General features: G+C 41.7%; 1 protein-coding gene across 17 annotated transcripts in view; it reads right to left on the bottom strand.

Annotated features, from left to right (window-relative positions):
• Positions 1 to 13579, bottom strand: part of DTNA (dystrobrevin alpha) — a 309414-nt gene that overhangs the window by 51726 nt on the left and 244109 nt on the right. For 15 of the 17 annotated variants that reach the window (XM_061598211.1, XM_061598135.1, XM_061598126.1 and 12 more), the window contains one exon: positions 11077 to 11157. In XM_061598211.1, the coding sequence (XP_061454195.1) occupies positions 11077 to 11157 (81 nt within the window). Of the gene's footprint in view, positions 1 to 8088; positions 8179 to 8363; positions 10164 to 11076; positions 11158 to 13579 lie in introns of those variants that run through there. The other 2 variants (XM_061598258.1, XM_061598248.1) reach the window with 2 other exon arrangements.

The raw sequence follows: 13579 nt of genomic DNA, 5'->3' as shown, positions 1-13579 counted from the left end.
CATCAAGTCTGAAAGTTTCAAGAAGTCTGGGGAAGAAGGAGTGTTATCAGCTACAAAGCCTGTGTCTGGCCTGGGAACAGACAGCCAAGGCCAGTAATGTAGTCATGGCAACCAGGGAGATATTGGCTGGGAAAAGTTCCAACAGCATTCTGTTTTGTGTCTGTCTGAGTTTTTTCTTTTGAAGTGAGCAGTTCTACCTAGAGGGGGGGGGAATGGATCTACTTGCACGCTGTAAGACTTAATGTCTAAGTAAAGACTCTTAACAAGATCTAATGCCTCAGTGATGTTTCTTGACCATTTTACTTCCAAAAGTAACGTGTGCTGTCACGCAACAACCGCACACATCAACAGGGTTATGGGCCCAGATCCAGCGCGCGTTACACAGGAGTAAGTGGCTGGTCTGAACGGCAGACGGAGATCCAGAGGGCAGCTTGATTGATTGTGCCAGACAGAGGTGAGTGAACATGGCTGTAAACATGTCTGGAGGCTTGCCCATGGAAAGACTTACGGAAAAGAATTACGCCAGCTGGAAGATGAGGATGCGTGCTTTCCTAATAAAAGAAGATTTATTTGATGTGATTGAAGCCCCCCCACCGGCGGCACCGACCGCAGCCTGGACGCGTAGAGATGGGAAGGCGCAGGCTTTTATTACCTTGGCTCTATCCGACTCTCAACTGCTGCACGTAAGAGATGTTCCCACAGCCAAACGGATTTGGGACGTGTTGCAGGCTTTACATGTACAACAGACAGTGGGATCCAAGCTGTGTTTGGCACGGAAGCTGTACCAGATGCGCTTCACGGGTGAGTGCACCATGAGTGAGCATCTCACTGAATTCAGGCGTTTGTTTGTTGAGTTAGAGGATCGAGGGGTCGAACACAGTATCCTTCAGAAGACCTATATGATCCTGGCTTCACTTGATGGAAGTTGGAATAATTTTGTAATGGCTATGGAAGCAATGCCAGATGGGAGGCTGAATGTCGCCTTTATTGAGGAAAAACTGACCCAGGAGTGGCAGCGAAGACAAGAGGCGAAAAGTGCCGAGCCGAAGGAGGCAATCAGAAGCAAGCAGGATAGCAAGCAGGAGCAGCTACGGCTTAAATCTTGTTATTTCTGTGGAGCATGTGGGCACGTTCAAAGAGACTGTGCAGTCAAGCAAAGAAACAGAGATGGAGGCTGGAAACAGGGCAGTGTGAACTTTGTCAGCACAGAAAAGCTTCAGTTGATGGAGACTGACTGGATTTTGGACAGTGGAGCGTCCCATACCCTCGTTAAGGACTTACGTTTATTGCACACATCAAAAGAAGTGCTGGACTATGTTTTAATGGCTGATGGATCGAAACAAACTGTCAAAGCGCGAGGAACGGTGAGATTGGATAAGATTGGCATAATTTCTGATGTTTTGTATGTCCCGGACTTGTCTAGTAATATTTTGTCAGTTCGAAAATTGACCAGTATAGGATTTCAAGTGTTGTTTGAAAGAGACAAATGTTTTGTGAAAAGAGGGGGTGAAATTTGCATGCAAGGGAGCCTGAAGGATTCACAGTTTGTAATAAAAGGCAATCAGGCAGGGTGTGTTGCGTTTGGTGCTGAAGCACAGACACATAAAGGCTGTGTGCATGATTGGCACAGAAGGCTGGGGCATGCAAATTATGAAACAATTAAGAGAACCCCGATGCATAGTGAAAACATGCGGTTGACAGATTGTGGTCAAATAATGGATTGTGATGCCTGCCATAAAGCGAAAATGACAATTGCACCCATAAACCGGGAGGCTGAAAGCACGACAACAGCTCCCTACCAGCTAGTTCATGTTGATTTATCAGGGCCAATAAATGCTTCACGTGGAGGTGCGAGATACTTTATGGTGGTGGTTGATGATTTTTCAAGGTTTTGTCATGTTTATTTGCTCAAGCATAAAGGTGAGGCTGAGCAAAGGCTCCGTTTGTTTATAAAGAAGGTCGAAACGCAGCATGGCACCATTGTGAAAGCGATACACTCAGATCAGGGAGGGGAATTCACAAGCAAAGCATTGAGTGACTTCCTCAAGAGTAAGGGAATAAACCAGAATTTCACAGCTCCATTTAGCCCGTTTTCTAACGGGACCGCGGAGAGAAAAAACAGGGTGCTTCAGGAAGCTTTGAGAGCCATGTTAGAGGATTCTAGTCTTTCACATTCTTTCTGGGGAGAAGCTATTCTGTATGCGAATTACATTCACAACAGGGTGTTACATAGTGCACTTGGGATGTCACCATACGAAAAACTCACTGGGAGAAAACCGAGGGTGCAACACATTGAGAGATTTGGAGCCCGTTGCTGGGTCCACATTCCACAAAGTAAAAGACGTGGCAAACTTGCACCTAGAGCACAGGAAGGATTTGTGCTGGGTTTTCAGAATGCATATTACAGAATATGGATACCACAAACACAGCAATTAGTTCTGAGAAGCATTAAAGTCTCAGAAAAGCCTTGGGATCAAAAGCAAACAGTCATACTTACAGGATCAGATGAAACACAAGCACAAGTATTTACACCAAAACAAGATGTGAAAGTGGAAGGCACACAAATTCCACTCAAGGATGCATTAAATGAACTGATATGGGGCAAACGTAAAACAAAGAAACATAAGGCTGACGAGATGACAGATCCTGAGCAAGCCATGCCAGGAACAAGTTCAGGAGGGGGTGCAGCTCCTGTTCTCTTAAGACGCTCTGAGAGAGCTAACATTGGGAAACCTCCTGACAGATTTACTGTGGGGGTAATTACCAGCCCAGGGATGCACAAAGAAGTGCAAATGGATCCAGAGACACTATATCTGACTTGTGTTCAGCCAAAGTTTGATTGATAGAGTTTTTTTTTCTTTTTAGCTGTACTGAAAAATGTAAACTGAACTGTAAATTGATATGTAACTGAATTGTATTACTGGATGCATATGTATTGTAGATTTGTACTGCTGAAATGGAAATGTTATAGATGCAAATGGAAAATGCTGACATGATGAAAAAAGGGGAACATGTTGACCCATTAGGTATTACTACCACAGGTTGTTTTTCATCAAGTCTGAAAGTTTCAAGAAGTCTGGGGAAGAAGGAGTGTTATCAGCTACAAAGCCTGTGTCTGGCCTGGGAACGGACAGCCAAGGCCAGTAATGTAGTCATGGCAACCAGGGAGATATCGGCTGGGAAAAGTTCCAACAGCATTCTGTTTTGTGCCTGTCTGACTTTTTTTCTTTTGAAGTGAGCAGTTCTACCTAGAGGGGGGGGGAATGGATCTACTTGCACGCTGTAAGACTTAATGTCTAAGTAAAGACTCTTAACAAGATCTAATGCCTCAGTGATGTTTCTTGACCATTTTACTTCCAAAAGTAACGTGTGCTGTCACGCAACAACCGCACACATCAACAGCATCAGGGTGGGGGGTGGAGACAATGATCACCACACACACAAAAGGCAGATAATATTAGGAGAAAATTCTCCCAAGTGGCATTCTTTTTCTACCTAGGTGAGAGCAAGAAAGATTCCAGGAATTTTCTCAGAAGAATGTGTTCTGAGAAATTTCATCTCTGCTGAAGCTGTATCATACAGCTGTGTGTTGGCATTCGTTTCCAACTAAGTAACTGAAGAAATGTGCAGAGACATTATGTAAGTGATAAATTTAAAAAATACTGTATTCCACTCTTATGACGGCGAGAAAAATCACCACCTGCTCTAGGCTTCTCAGATTGCCAGTTATCTTCCTTTGTTAGAAATGTTTGTGCTAGCACTGTGTCAGTGAAATCTTTTCTCAGTCACACACATGCCCTGAGAAAGGCTTTAACATACTCAGTTATTAATAGAAGGAAGTAGTTAAGCAATTAAAGAGAAATGTGGTTTCAACCTAGTTAAAGAAAGTGTAATTCCAACAGGAACATATTAAGAGACTTACTGTCTTAATGGCACCCTGTCCAAAGTCCTAAAGAAGGTATTGTCACTCTCATTTTTAATAACAAGACATGGAAGCTAACCTAGCATCATGTTAGCTAATAGGTTCACAGATATGGATCATACAAATACTATCTCAAAAACAATATTGTAAAACAGGAAAAGGTGCAGAAAAGGGCAACAAATGTCCCTATCTCATAATTCTGCAACCCAGGACCATCCAATGAAGGTGACTGTTAGAAGATGCAGGACAGACAAAAGGAAGTACTTCACAAAGCCTCCTTGGGCTCATAGAGTTAGTTTCATAGATTTTTGGATCATGTCTATGCATATAATATTTTTGTAAGCCAGTATGACGGCAGCATTCTATGGGGGTGGGGGGCACATGCTGGGCATGAGGCAAGCAAGGATGGCAGACCAGTGAGTGAGCAAGAAGGGCATGAGGTGAGCAAGCAAGGTGGGAGAGCAAGGCGGCCCAGGTGAGTAATGGTGGAACAGTCAGGACACCTCCTTATCAACCATCCTGCTCTGTTGTTGATGCACCCCCCTCATGACAGCCTCAGCAGCGGAAGGTAAGGAGAAAGAAAGTGGTGGGAGAGAAGGATGGTTGCTGAGGCACTGCCCTAGCACTCTTCAATGTTCCTGTGACGCCTGCCTCAGCTGGCCACCTCCCTTCTCACAAGAGAAGGTCTAAAGGGGAGGAGAGGAGGAAGCTTAGCAACCAGTTTGCAGGGGAAAGAGAAGAGGAAGCTTAGTGACCAGTTGGGGGTAAGGGTGACCTGTTTGAGAGTCCCTGTGTGTATATGTGGTTGGGAGTCCCAGGGAGGTTGGGAGTCCCTGTGTGTGTGTGTGTGTATCTGTGTGTGTGTGTGTGTGTGAAAGAGAGAGTGTCCTGTGTGTGTGTGCTTGAAATCTGTGTGTGTGTGTTTGAGAGTCCCAAGGGGGGTGTTAGGAGTCCCTGTGTGTGTGTGTGTGTGTGTGTGTGTGTGTGACTGACTGACTGACTGACTGAGAGAGAGTGTGTCCTGGGTATGTGTGCTTGAAATCTCTCTCTCTCTCTGTTTGAGAGTCCCAAGGGGGGTGTTGGGAGTCCCTGTGTGTGTGAGTGTGTGTGAGTGTGTGTGAGTGTGTGTGTGAGTGTGTGAGTGTGTGTGTGTGTGTGTGTGAGAGAGAGAGAGAGAGAGAGAGAGAGAGTGTGTCCTGGGTATGTGTGCTTGAAATCTCTCTCTCTCTCCCTCTGTGTGTGTGTGTGTGTGTTGGAGTGTCCCAAGGGGGGAGTTGGGAGTCCCCCTGTGTGTGTGTGTGTGTGTGTGTGTGTGTGTGTGTGTGTGTGTGTGTGTGTGTGTGTGAGAGAGAGAGAGAGAGAGAGAGAGAGAGAGAGAGAGAGAGAGAGAGAGAGAGAGAGAGAGTGTCCTGGGTATGTGTGCTTGAAATCCTTGTGTGTGTGTGTGTGTTTGAGAGTCCCAAGGGGGCAGTTGGGAGTCCCTCTGTCTGTGTGTGCGTTTGGGAGTCCTAGGGGAGTGGGAGTCCCTGTCTCTGTGTGGGTATGTATTTGGGAGTCCCAGGGAGGTTGGGAGTCTGTTTGTGTGTGTGTCCCTGGCTGGCAAGCAGAGCGAGCAGGGTGGTGGTGGTGAGTGAAGCAAGTGGGGGAGGCAGAGCCCCCCTAATCTATAATATTTTAACTGAAATGGAGGTAGCAGGATATTGCTTTATGCACAGGTCTCTTTATTTGGAAGTCTGTATTTTTCCTATCTATGAAAAAAACGGTATACCACACCTTTAGAACACACTGGTGTATCGTACATCAAATATAGTTAATGGATACAAGTTTGCAAAAGGCTGTCCCCAAGGATCAAGGGACCTTCCAAAGTGACAAGGGCCTTGTACTGGAAAGGAAATTGGCAACCCTTGCTGTGTGCATGATGAAGTGCTTTGTGTGTGTATATGGGCTTCTTCATAACTTGACTTACATTTATACAGAACTGAAATAATATTTTGGTTTTAGTTGCCCAATTGTAAAGATGGCATGACCTCTCCAGATCAATGAGTAAGCTGTTAGCTAACTAAAGTAAGGAGGGTGACATCTGTCATTTTCTAAAATGAATATAACATGAATAACAAATACCTAGATCATTTATGCACCCTGTTGAACCTTCTGTATTTCTAAACATTTTATTCATTAACCACTTAATTGCTTTTATCCAGAAAGCAAAGTACATTTTTAAATTAACCCTGTTCCAGAAAAACCACCCAGACATTTAACACAGGGCATTTGAGTCTGGCACCCAGTATTCAAAATCTGAGTACTTTTACATGGAATGTAGAAATCCTCATTTAAATTTCACATCTTAGTGCTGAGACCACAATATCCATTTTCTGAACATCCATATTACATTATTTCCTCGCTTTTAACCTACCACTTTTTAAATAAAACGTAACACCTTAAGCCCAACAATTCAAGATTGTGTCCAGTCACATATAATGTAAACAGTGCATCAAACAATTAACATTCACATTTATATTTATATTCTGTACTCTTGATCCAATCCAAGATAAGTCTACAGTGAAATATACCATGTTACAGTCATTCACAAGTGCCCATGAGTGAAAAAGGTCTTCTTGATGTCACTTGTAAAAATGCCCTATGTGGACTAATTTACTTTATTTTAATGAATTATTTGGGGGAAAAAATCAATATAGGCACAGTTCACATATGCAGTATTTCATGTTTGCTCCAGAAAGTTTTGAGATCACAAAAGAGCTACTACAATTGCATACATGTAAGAACATCAGACCAACAGATCCATCTAGTCCAACATGCTTTATTCAACAGTGGCCAATCAGATGCTTCTGGGAAGCCCACAAATAGGGCTCAAAAAACTTGTAGTTCATACTTTAGTTTCACCATATAAATAGGGGCAAGTGTGAGCCTCAGGATATTTGTGTAGGAAGTATTCAAGCATCACAGCTGCATGTCTGAAACAGTCCTATACACTAGAATTCCATGGAGAAAATATCTACAGGAAGTGAAGGAGGAAAATAGACTCATTATGATTAGATTTCATCAAACTGGATAGAAAATTGTCAAAAGAGTACTGATTCCCTGAACTATAATGCCGTCCACAGTGAACAAATAGCAAGATACAAAGTGTACAATGAACTCAAGTGATATTAAAAGCAATGACTTGATACAGGTATTTCACACATACTGCAAGATACCCTTCACTATTATAACATTAAAGACCATACTATGATACTACAGGTGAAGCTGTCATGTTATTTTGCTACCACCTTAGTAAGACAGGGTACAAACAATGGGATGTATGTAATAACAATCAAGCAACACACAGGACTATTGTTTTAATAATTTACGATTACTCAGATTTCATAGATTTCCAAATTCTGCACAATTAACAACGTTCTGAAAGGTTTACTGTATATTCTCCTTACAAATGGCAGCTTCAGGGTCAAAAAGCTGTGTGGTGTGTGTGTGTGTTTCAGCAGTAAAACAGCACCAGGGAAAAGGATTAAACCCTCCTGCCCCTGTATCCCAATCTGAATCAGAGCCCTCACAGCTGCTTTTGTGAATAAAAATACCTGAGGAATCCCAAGCACAGGATTCAAACACAGCATTAAAATAACATCTCTCTTTAACCTCAGTAGTCCTTAAAGTGTCAACTGGCTATTAGAGATACTGAGAGATATTACTCACTGCTGTGCTGAGTGTACAGAATTTGATATCTACAAGCCAATTTCATTTATATGGGGAAACCTGCATTCGTGTGTGAATCGCTGTGCCTCTGTAAGAACTACATTATTCACTGTAAGACTTCCTTTTCAGCTGTGTTTACTCTTCTGTGTTTTGAGGGAAATGCACTATAATTAAAATTGACATGCCAGCAGGCCTAAGGATAAAAACTGTTGGAGGTGCATGTTGTGTGTTTAAATACTTGTCCAGTGCAAAATGCAAGATAAAAGGTCGGACAGTTCAAACTCAGCATGAAATCCATTTGAAGTCTCATTAAAACCACAGAAGTCCTTTGTCTAAAAAGCAACCCCCCCATTATTAGTACTTCTGAAAGATGACTAATAATGTATTATTAATATACTGATTTTACTCTACAAGCTACAGAACGACATCAATTAGTAGTTTAGGGCTCTTATACTGACCGTGAATTGTTGTGAAGCTGATTTACAAACAGCTTTATAAGAGAATGCTCATCAGCCACAGGATTGGCTACATTTATACTCTCAAGTAACCTGAATGATTCAAACAATGAAACCTCATTAACAGTCCATGCAAACAGAAACACATGGGATACGTTTGGTGTGAAAGGCATTTAGTTTACACTCACTGCTGATGGAATACTGCCTGATAAATAAACAAACAAATAATAAGGTTAATAAGGGCTGGAAGTAAAAAAATAATTTGACCAGAATACACGTTTATTCACTGGGATGTCACTAGGAGAGGGATTTTATTTTTAAAATGTAGACAACTGACCTTGGAACCCATCAAAAGGACAACAGTTGACATTAGACACCAGATAACAAAACTTTACTGGCAAGAGGTTGAGTCTCAATATTCAGATAATAATCTTCCTTGAACCTAGGAAGTTGTAATTTCATCCATGTCCAGCAGTTCATAGTAATTGAACATGGAGTACAACTAACCTTTGCATGCCAAACATCCAGAACCAACTTGCAAGACAAGGCAAATACATTATGCTAGCTTCTCCGCAGGTGGGTCGCTGTTGCTTACTGTAAAGGAGAGGTGGTGGGGAGGTTGGTGTGGTGCAAATACACTGGCCGAGCCACTTCTGCCGGTGTGTCTGCACTGTGCTGACCTCCCTGCCTTGCCTCTCCCAGTAAGAAACTGTCAGGAAGAAATCTGCCAGGAAGATAGTGTGGTGGCAGTGAGCCTCTTTTGCAAACATCTCTGAATCTCCCTTCCATCAGTTAAATCCATAAAGGATGGAAAACATTTTGCCTTGCTTCTTATCAACTTGTTCTTGAAGTCCCATTACATATTTACTCTGGGTGCATGGGGCTTTCAAACTTTGCTTGTGCACAGAATTATAGGCGCAGTGCTGCACATACAGTGCACTTCTGGCTATGGTAACTGCTTCAAAGAAATGGCTCATAAACTCACTGCCATCATATCTGAAGTGTAATAATTCAGGCTGGAAGGGGCAAGAGTGAGACAAGCTCTGCTGATGGATAAGGGTGTGCTGTAACTTTTTTTGGCTTCACACAATGCAGAATTAATTTCCCGAATTCACTATAAATTTGAATTCTACAAATTCACAAGATTTGAAGATGGGACAGCATCCTACATGGCTTTCAAATAATGTTAAGACAAAATGACAGAGGATAGGTCTATCAGTCACTACTAACTATGTTAGTTAAATTTAACCTGCATCTTCAGAGGCAACATACCTCTGAATACTAGATACTGGGGGACTGTCACCTTCCTGCTGTGCTTGTAAGCTCCCCAGAAGCATTCAGCTGGTCATTCCTGGAACAGACATACTTTAGTCTCTTTTTATGTTCATATGAGTGTTTGACTATGGTCTACTGAAATGGCAAACTAATATAGTAAAAGGAAGGTAATGTAAAGACACACTAGCTCAGTTCTGTACTCCATCTCTTAACCACTTGTGTTTTCTTTCATATCGGACTGTATTTGCAGCATGCCCTCATCTGCGTCTTGGTATTTAAATACCTACTATCCACTTCTAGATAGTTTCAGATATATTCCGTGGAAGTTTCACCTTATGACATAGATCACATCCTGATGTGCTACATACTGCGGCCATACTTCTAAAGCTAGTCAGACTGCTAATCTCTATGGCCATAGCTGAATTGGATTGGTTCTGGGTAGAGATGGATGGATCACTCTATCTGTGGTCCATGTCACTTTTGCATATATCCAATTCCATTCCCACATTGATCTTTGATTATTTTTTAAAAAACATTTTGTGCACACACACACAAATACATTTATATACTATTTTGATATACATTTTAAAATGAACCTCCTCTCAAAATAAGCATTTTTAAACATTCTTGTTAAAATACTTTTAAACATATTTTATTTATTATTTATTCAGTTATTTATTTCTACTAAATCCAGTGGGTAGCTACATTCTCATATGCACATTAGTCCAGGAGGTGTGGATCTGGTCAGTCCATATCTGAATTTTCAAAGAGAGAATTCCTCAAGCATCCCTAGTCCTGGATCACTGGAAAGGAAAAGAATGCAGCGAAACAAGCAACGGTATGTATCAGACTCATGTTTCTGTTTCAACCAACAATGCTTTGTTGGGGAATGAATTACAAGCTCAAGCTCTCTTCCCTCCTCCCCTTGTACACCCACAGGAAACTTCCTGGTTTGTGAAATTGGCTTCCTATGATTTCCCAACCAGGAGACTGTGGTTTAAGAGCTTGCTACAACAGTAGTGGTGGTGGGTGGGTTGTATTGCTGACCTGGCTTCCCAGCACCGCACATCACTGTCTGCTACTGAGAAGAAGGGGGGAAAGGGCAACGCAATGGGGAGCTCAGTGTAGTGTTGGTGCAGCTACTGTTCTGCAAACCACAACTGCAAACTAGGATCAAACCATAGTTTGCAAACCTGGTTTGTAGGGAACACTTAGATTACAGTTTCCCAGTTTGGCTGTCACAGGAAATTGGTTTAATAAACCTGGAGGCCTCCCCTCCAGGCAGGTATGTGAGAAGAGGAGAAAGGAGAAGCAGGTGTTTCTGAGGTTCTTGCTCATTCCTGCTCCAACAAATCATAGTTATTTGGTGTTGATATATTATGTCTGGATGAGGCCTAATCCTGTATTCAGGTGCACCCCTGAATCCAGGGCAGGGTTTGAAGGCCCATGATGCAGCAAACTTGTTGAAGCAAAGCAGATCTGGGTCTAGATGGTAAACCACCTTGGAAACCCAGGTATGATCCCTTGAGTTCCATGATTAAAGAAAAGTGGGATATAAATGTAGCACATAAGTAATGTTTTTTAGTTTAACACACTAATGGGCATTCTATACCCATGTTCTATTATTGCTTTCATCACAAAGTTTGAGGTGACAATATACAATTAAAAACAGTCATTTAATAACTCTGTTTGAAAACCATCAGGAGGAAGACTCACCTTCTGTTTGTAAAAGGGCTTCCTGAGGGAACAGAGTGGGAGAACAGCGTGTCATTCATGCTGGTGACTGGTCTGGGAGGCCTTGAAAAATAGTTAAGAATATGAGGTTTGTTTATTGTATATCCTCAACATCAAATACAAAAGTTCAACACTGGCAAATACGTTCAGTCAGGAAGACTGCAGAAACTTCTGTTTTTGTACTCTAAAGCTACATTTTAAAAAACATAACACTGCAAGTCTGTACACACTTACCCTGGGAATAATTCCCACTGAACAGGGGCTTACTCTTAAGTAAACATGTATAGGCTTGCACTTTTACATGGAGTAACAGGACTGAGTGTTAGAAAAACATCTTTTTATGTTTTGAAGTATTCTGTGTGCAATGTGCTTGATCCTTTTTCCTGTTTCAGTAAAAAAATTCACTGTGCTATATTTGCACAAAGGTCATGGAAATATTCCATAAAATAGAACTGATACATAATTCTTTCAACAGCCTTCAAACTGTTTGTGTAATTTGAATTCTTATTGGTTTAACATTGCATAATTTTTTTTAAAGGAGCACACAGTCCTCATTTTGAAAAGCCAAAATGGCTCAAATGGTATAATTTCTATTTCTATAACAAAACATTTCAGGGCCAATAGAGATGGCTATGCAGTGGCCCCTTTAAACCTAAAATCTGTGGAAGCTGCAGTGTAGGGAGTCCTTCATATGTAACTACAGTAGAAACTTACATTTTCACAATGCAGAAGAAATAATTCCTTAGTAAATTTGCCATGGTGAAAATCAGAGGAGCATTCACACAAACAACTCCACATTCAGAGTATAGACACAATTCGTATTTTTAAGCAGCCATTGCAGGGGTGCTTGCTACCATGAAACATTAGCCCACCAAAGATTACAAATGGAAATAACTAACTATAAACCATTTATTTAATAGTATATTTGTAATGAACAGTCCATTTTACTTCGAGTCATAAGATGTTATATTCAAGTAGCAATTAAGGAAAAACTGGAATATACATGTATCACACGGAGTTGACCAAGACATATAAAACAGGAGTTTTGCAACAGATTTATCCTTAATTTGTGTTCTTTGCATTTGCAAATAAGAATTGTGCTACATTTCTTACATCAGTGAGGAACCTTAGGGTTCTTTTATGTCAAAGATAAATGTACACAGAGACCCACTAGGACAGCAGATAGCGACTCCTTTCACACAGGGTTAGCCTCCTTGCATTCTTTTACTCATCCACCTTAGAAATGGTTTAGAAATTATCTGTAGGACAATATGAAGAATACTGGAGTGTTAGGCATAAATCTAGCTCAAAAATATTTTTGCCACTGACTTTAAAAACGTCAGGATTGTATTTTTGAAGTTTGGTTCACAAGGAGTAATTGGTGACCAATTCCCATAACAAAAGGAGCCTCACGAAGATGGAAAGCAACCCTGTTAGGTACATAGGAAACTGCCTTATACTGAGTCAGATAACTGGTCCATCAAGCTGAGTATTGTCTACTGTGACGGGCAGCAGCTCTCCAGGGTTTCAGACTGGGATCTCTCCTAGACCTATCTGGAGATGCCAGGGATTGAACCTGGGAGCTTCTCCACATAAGGCAAATGCTCTACCACTGAGCTATAGCCCCTCCTATTAGTCAGCCCTCCTATGTGACCTCTTGTTACAGGAGCAACTGCAACACAGCTGATGTATTGGGCCCTACGACAAATTGCATCCCAGCCGTGGATGTTTTACATAATAGCAATGTAATGTCAAATACCTTATTTCACTGAATGCAACTTGCATGTAAACTTGCAGGTTTCTGCATGAGATACACATATACTTAGTGTGTAAAAGGTGTGGAGCGAAGAATTCAGCTACCATTGTCTGTCACTTCTGCCTATGAATGGCAAATACCAGCAGGAACTAAGGAACTCTTGTCGTTCTTGAGAATGATTGCCATACTTCTCTCTATTTCTTAAACTACAAGTCCTGGAGAAGCTTTCCTTATCATGATGGCCTCAAGATACTTTGGACTACAATTCCCATCATCTCTGACCATTGGCAATGCTGGATGGGGATGATGGGAGTTGGAGTCCAGCAACTTCTGGAGGGCACCAGAATTGGGGAAGGCTGTTCTAGAGTTTCTTATATAATCTTCTCTTTCTCTCTATTCTAGAGGAAGGCCTAAGCCAGCAGCTCACTGTTTTGAGCAATGTTGGTTCTGTTCCAACAGTGCTTCTGATTGATTCTAGCACAACTCATGATCCACAATTTATCCTCAATTAGGTCTTCATGGTAATACTCAACCCCTCCCATCCACTTCCCACCCCTGATACTTGGGCCTTGTATTCTCACAGCACTAGAGAATAAAGTAGTTAGGCACGAAGAGAAGGATGACCAGTCAGAATCTGGATCCCCTTCTCCCTATTTTCTAGGTAATAGGATCTTCTAGAGACTTCAGGAGAAAGGCTGAAGGAAGGGAAAAATCCCCCTGAAAAATGAA

Source organism: Rhineura floridana, chromosome 1, assembly GCF_030035675.1.
Source record: "Rhineura floridana isolate rRhiFlo1 chromosome 1, rRhiFlo1.hap2, whole genome shotgun sequence".
In the NCBI taxonomy this organism is placed as follows: Eukaryota; Metazoa; Chordata; class Lepidosauria; order Squamata; family Rhineuridae; genus Rhineura; species Rhineura floridana.
The sequence above is the reverse complement of the archived record's forward strand: the minus strand, read 5'-3'. Positions and strand labels throughout refer to the sequence as shown.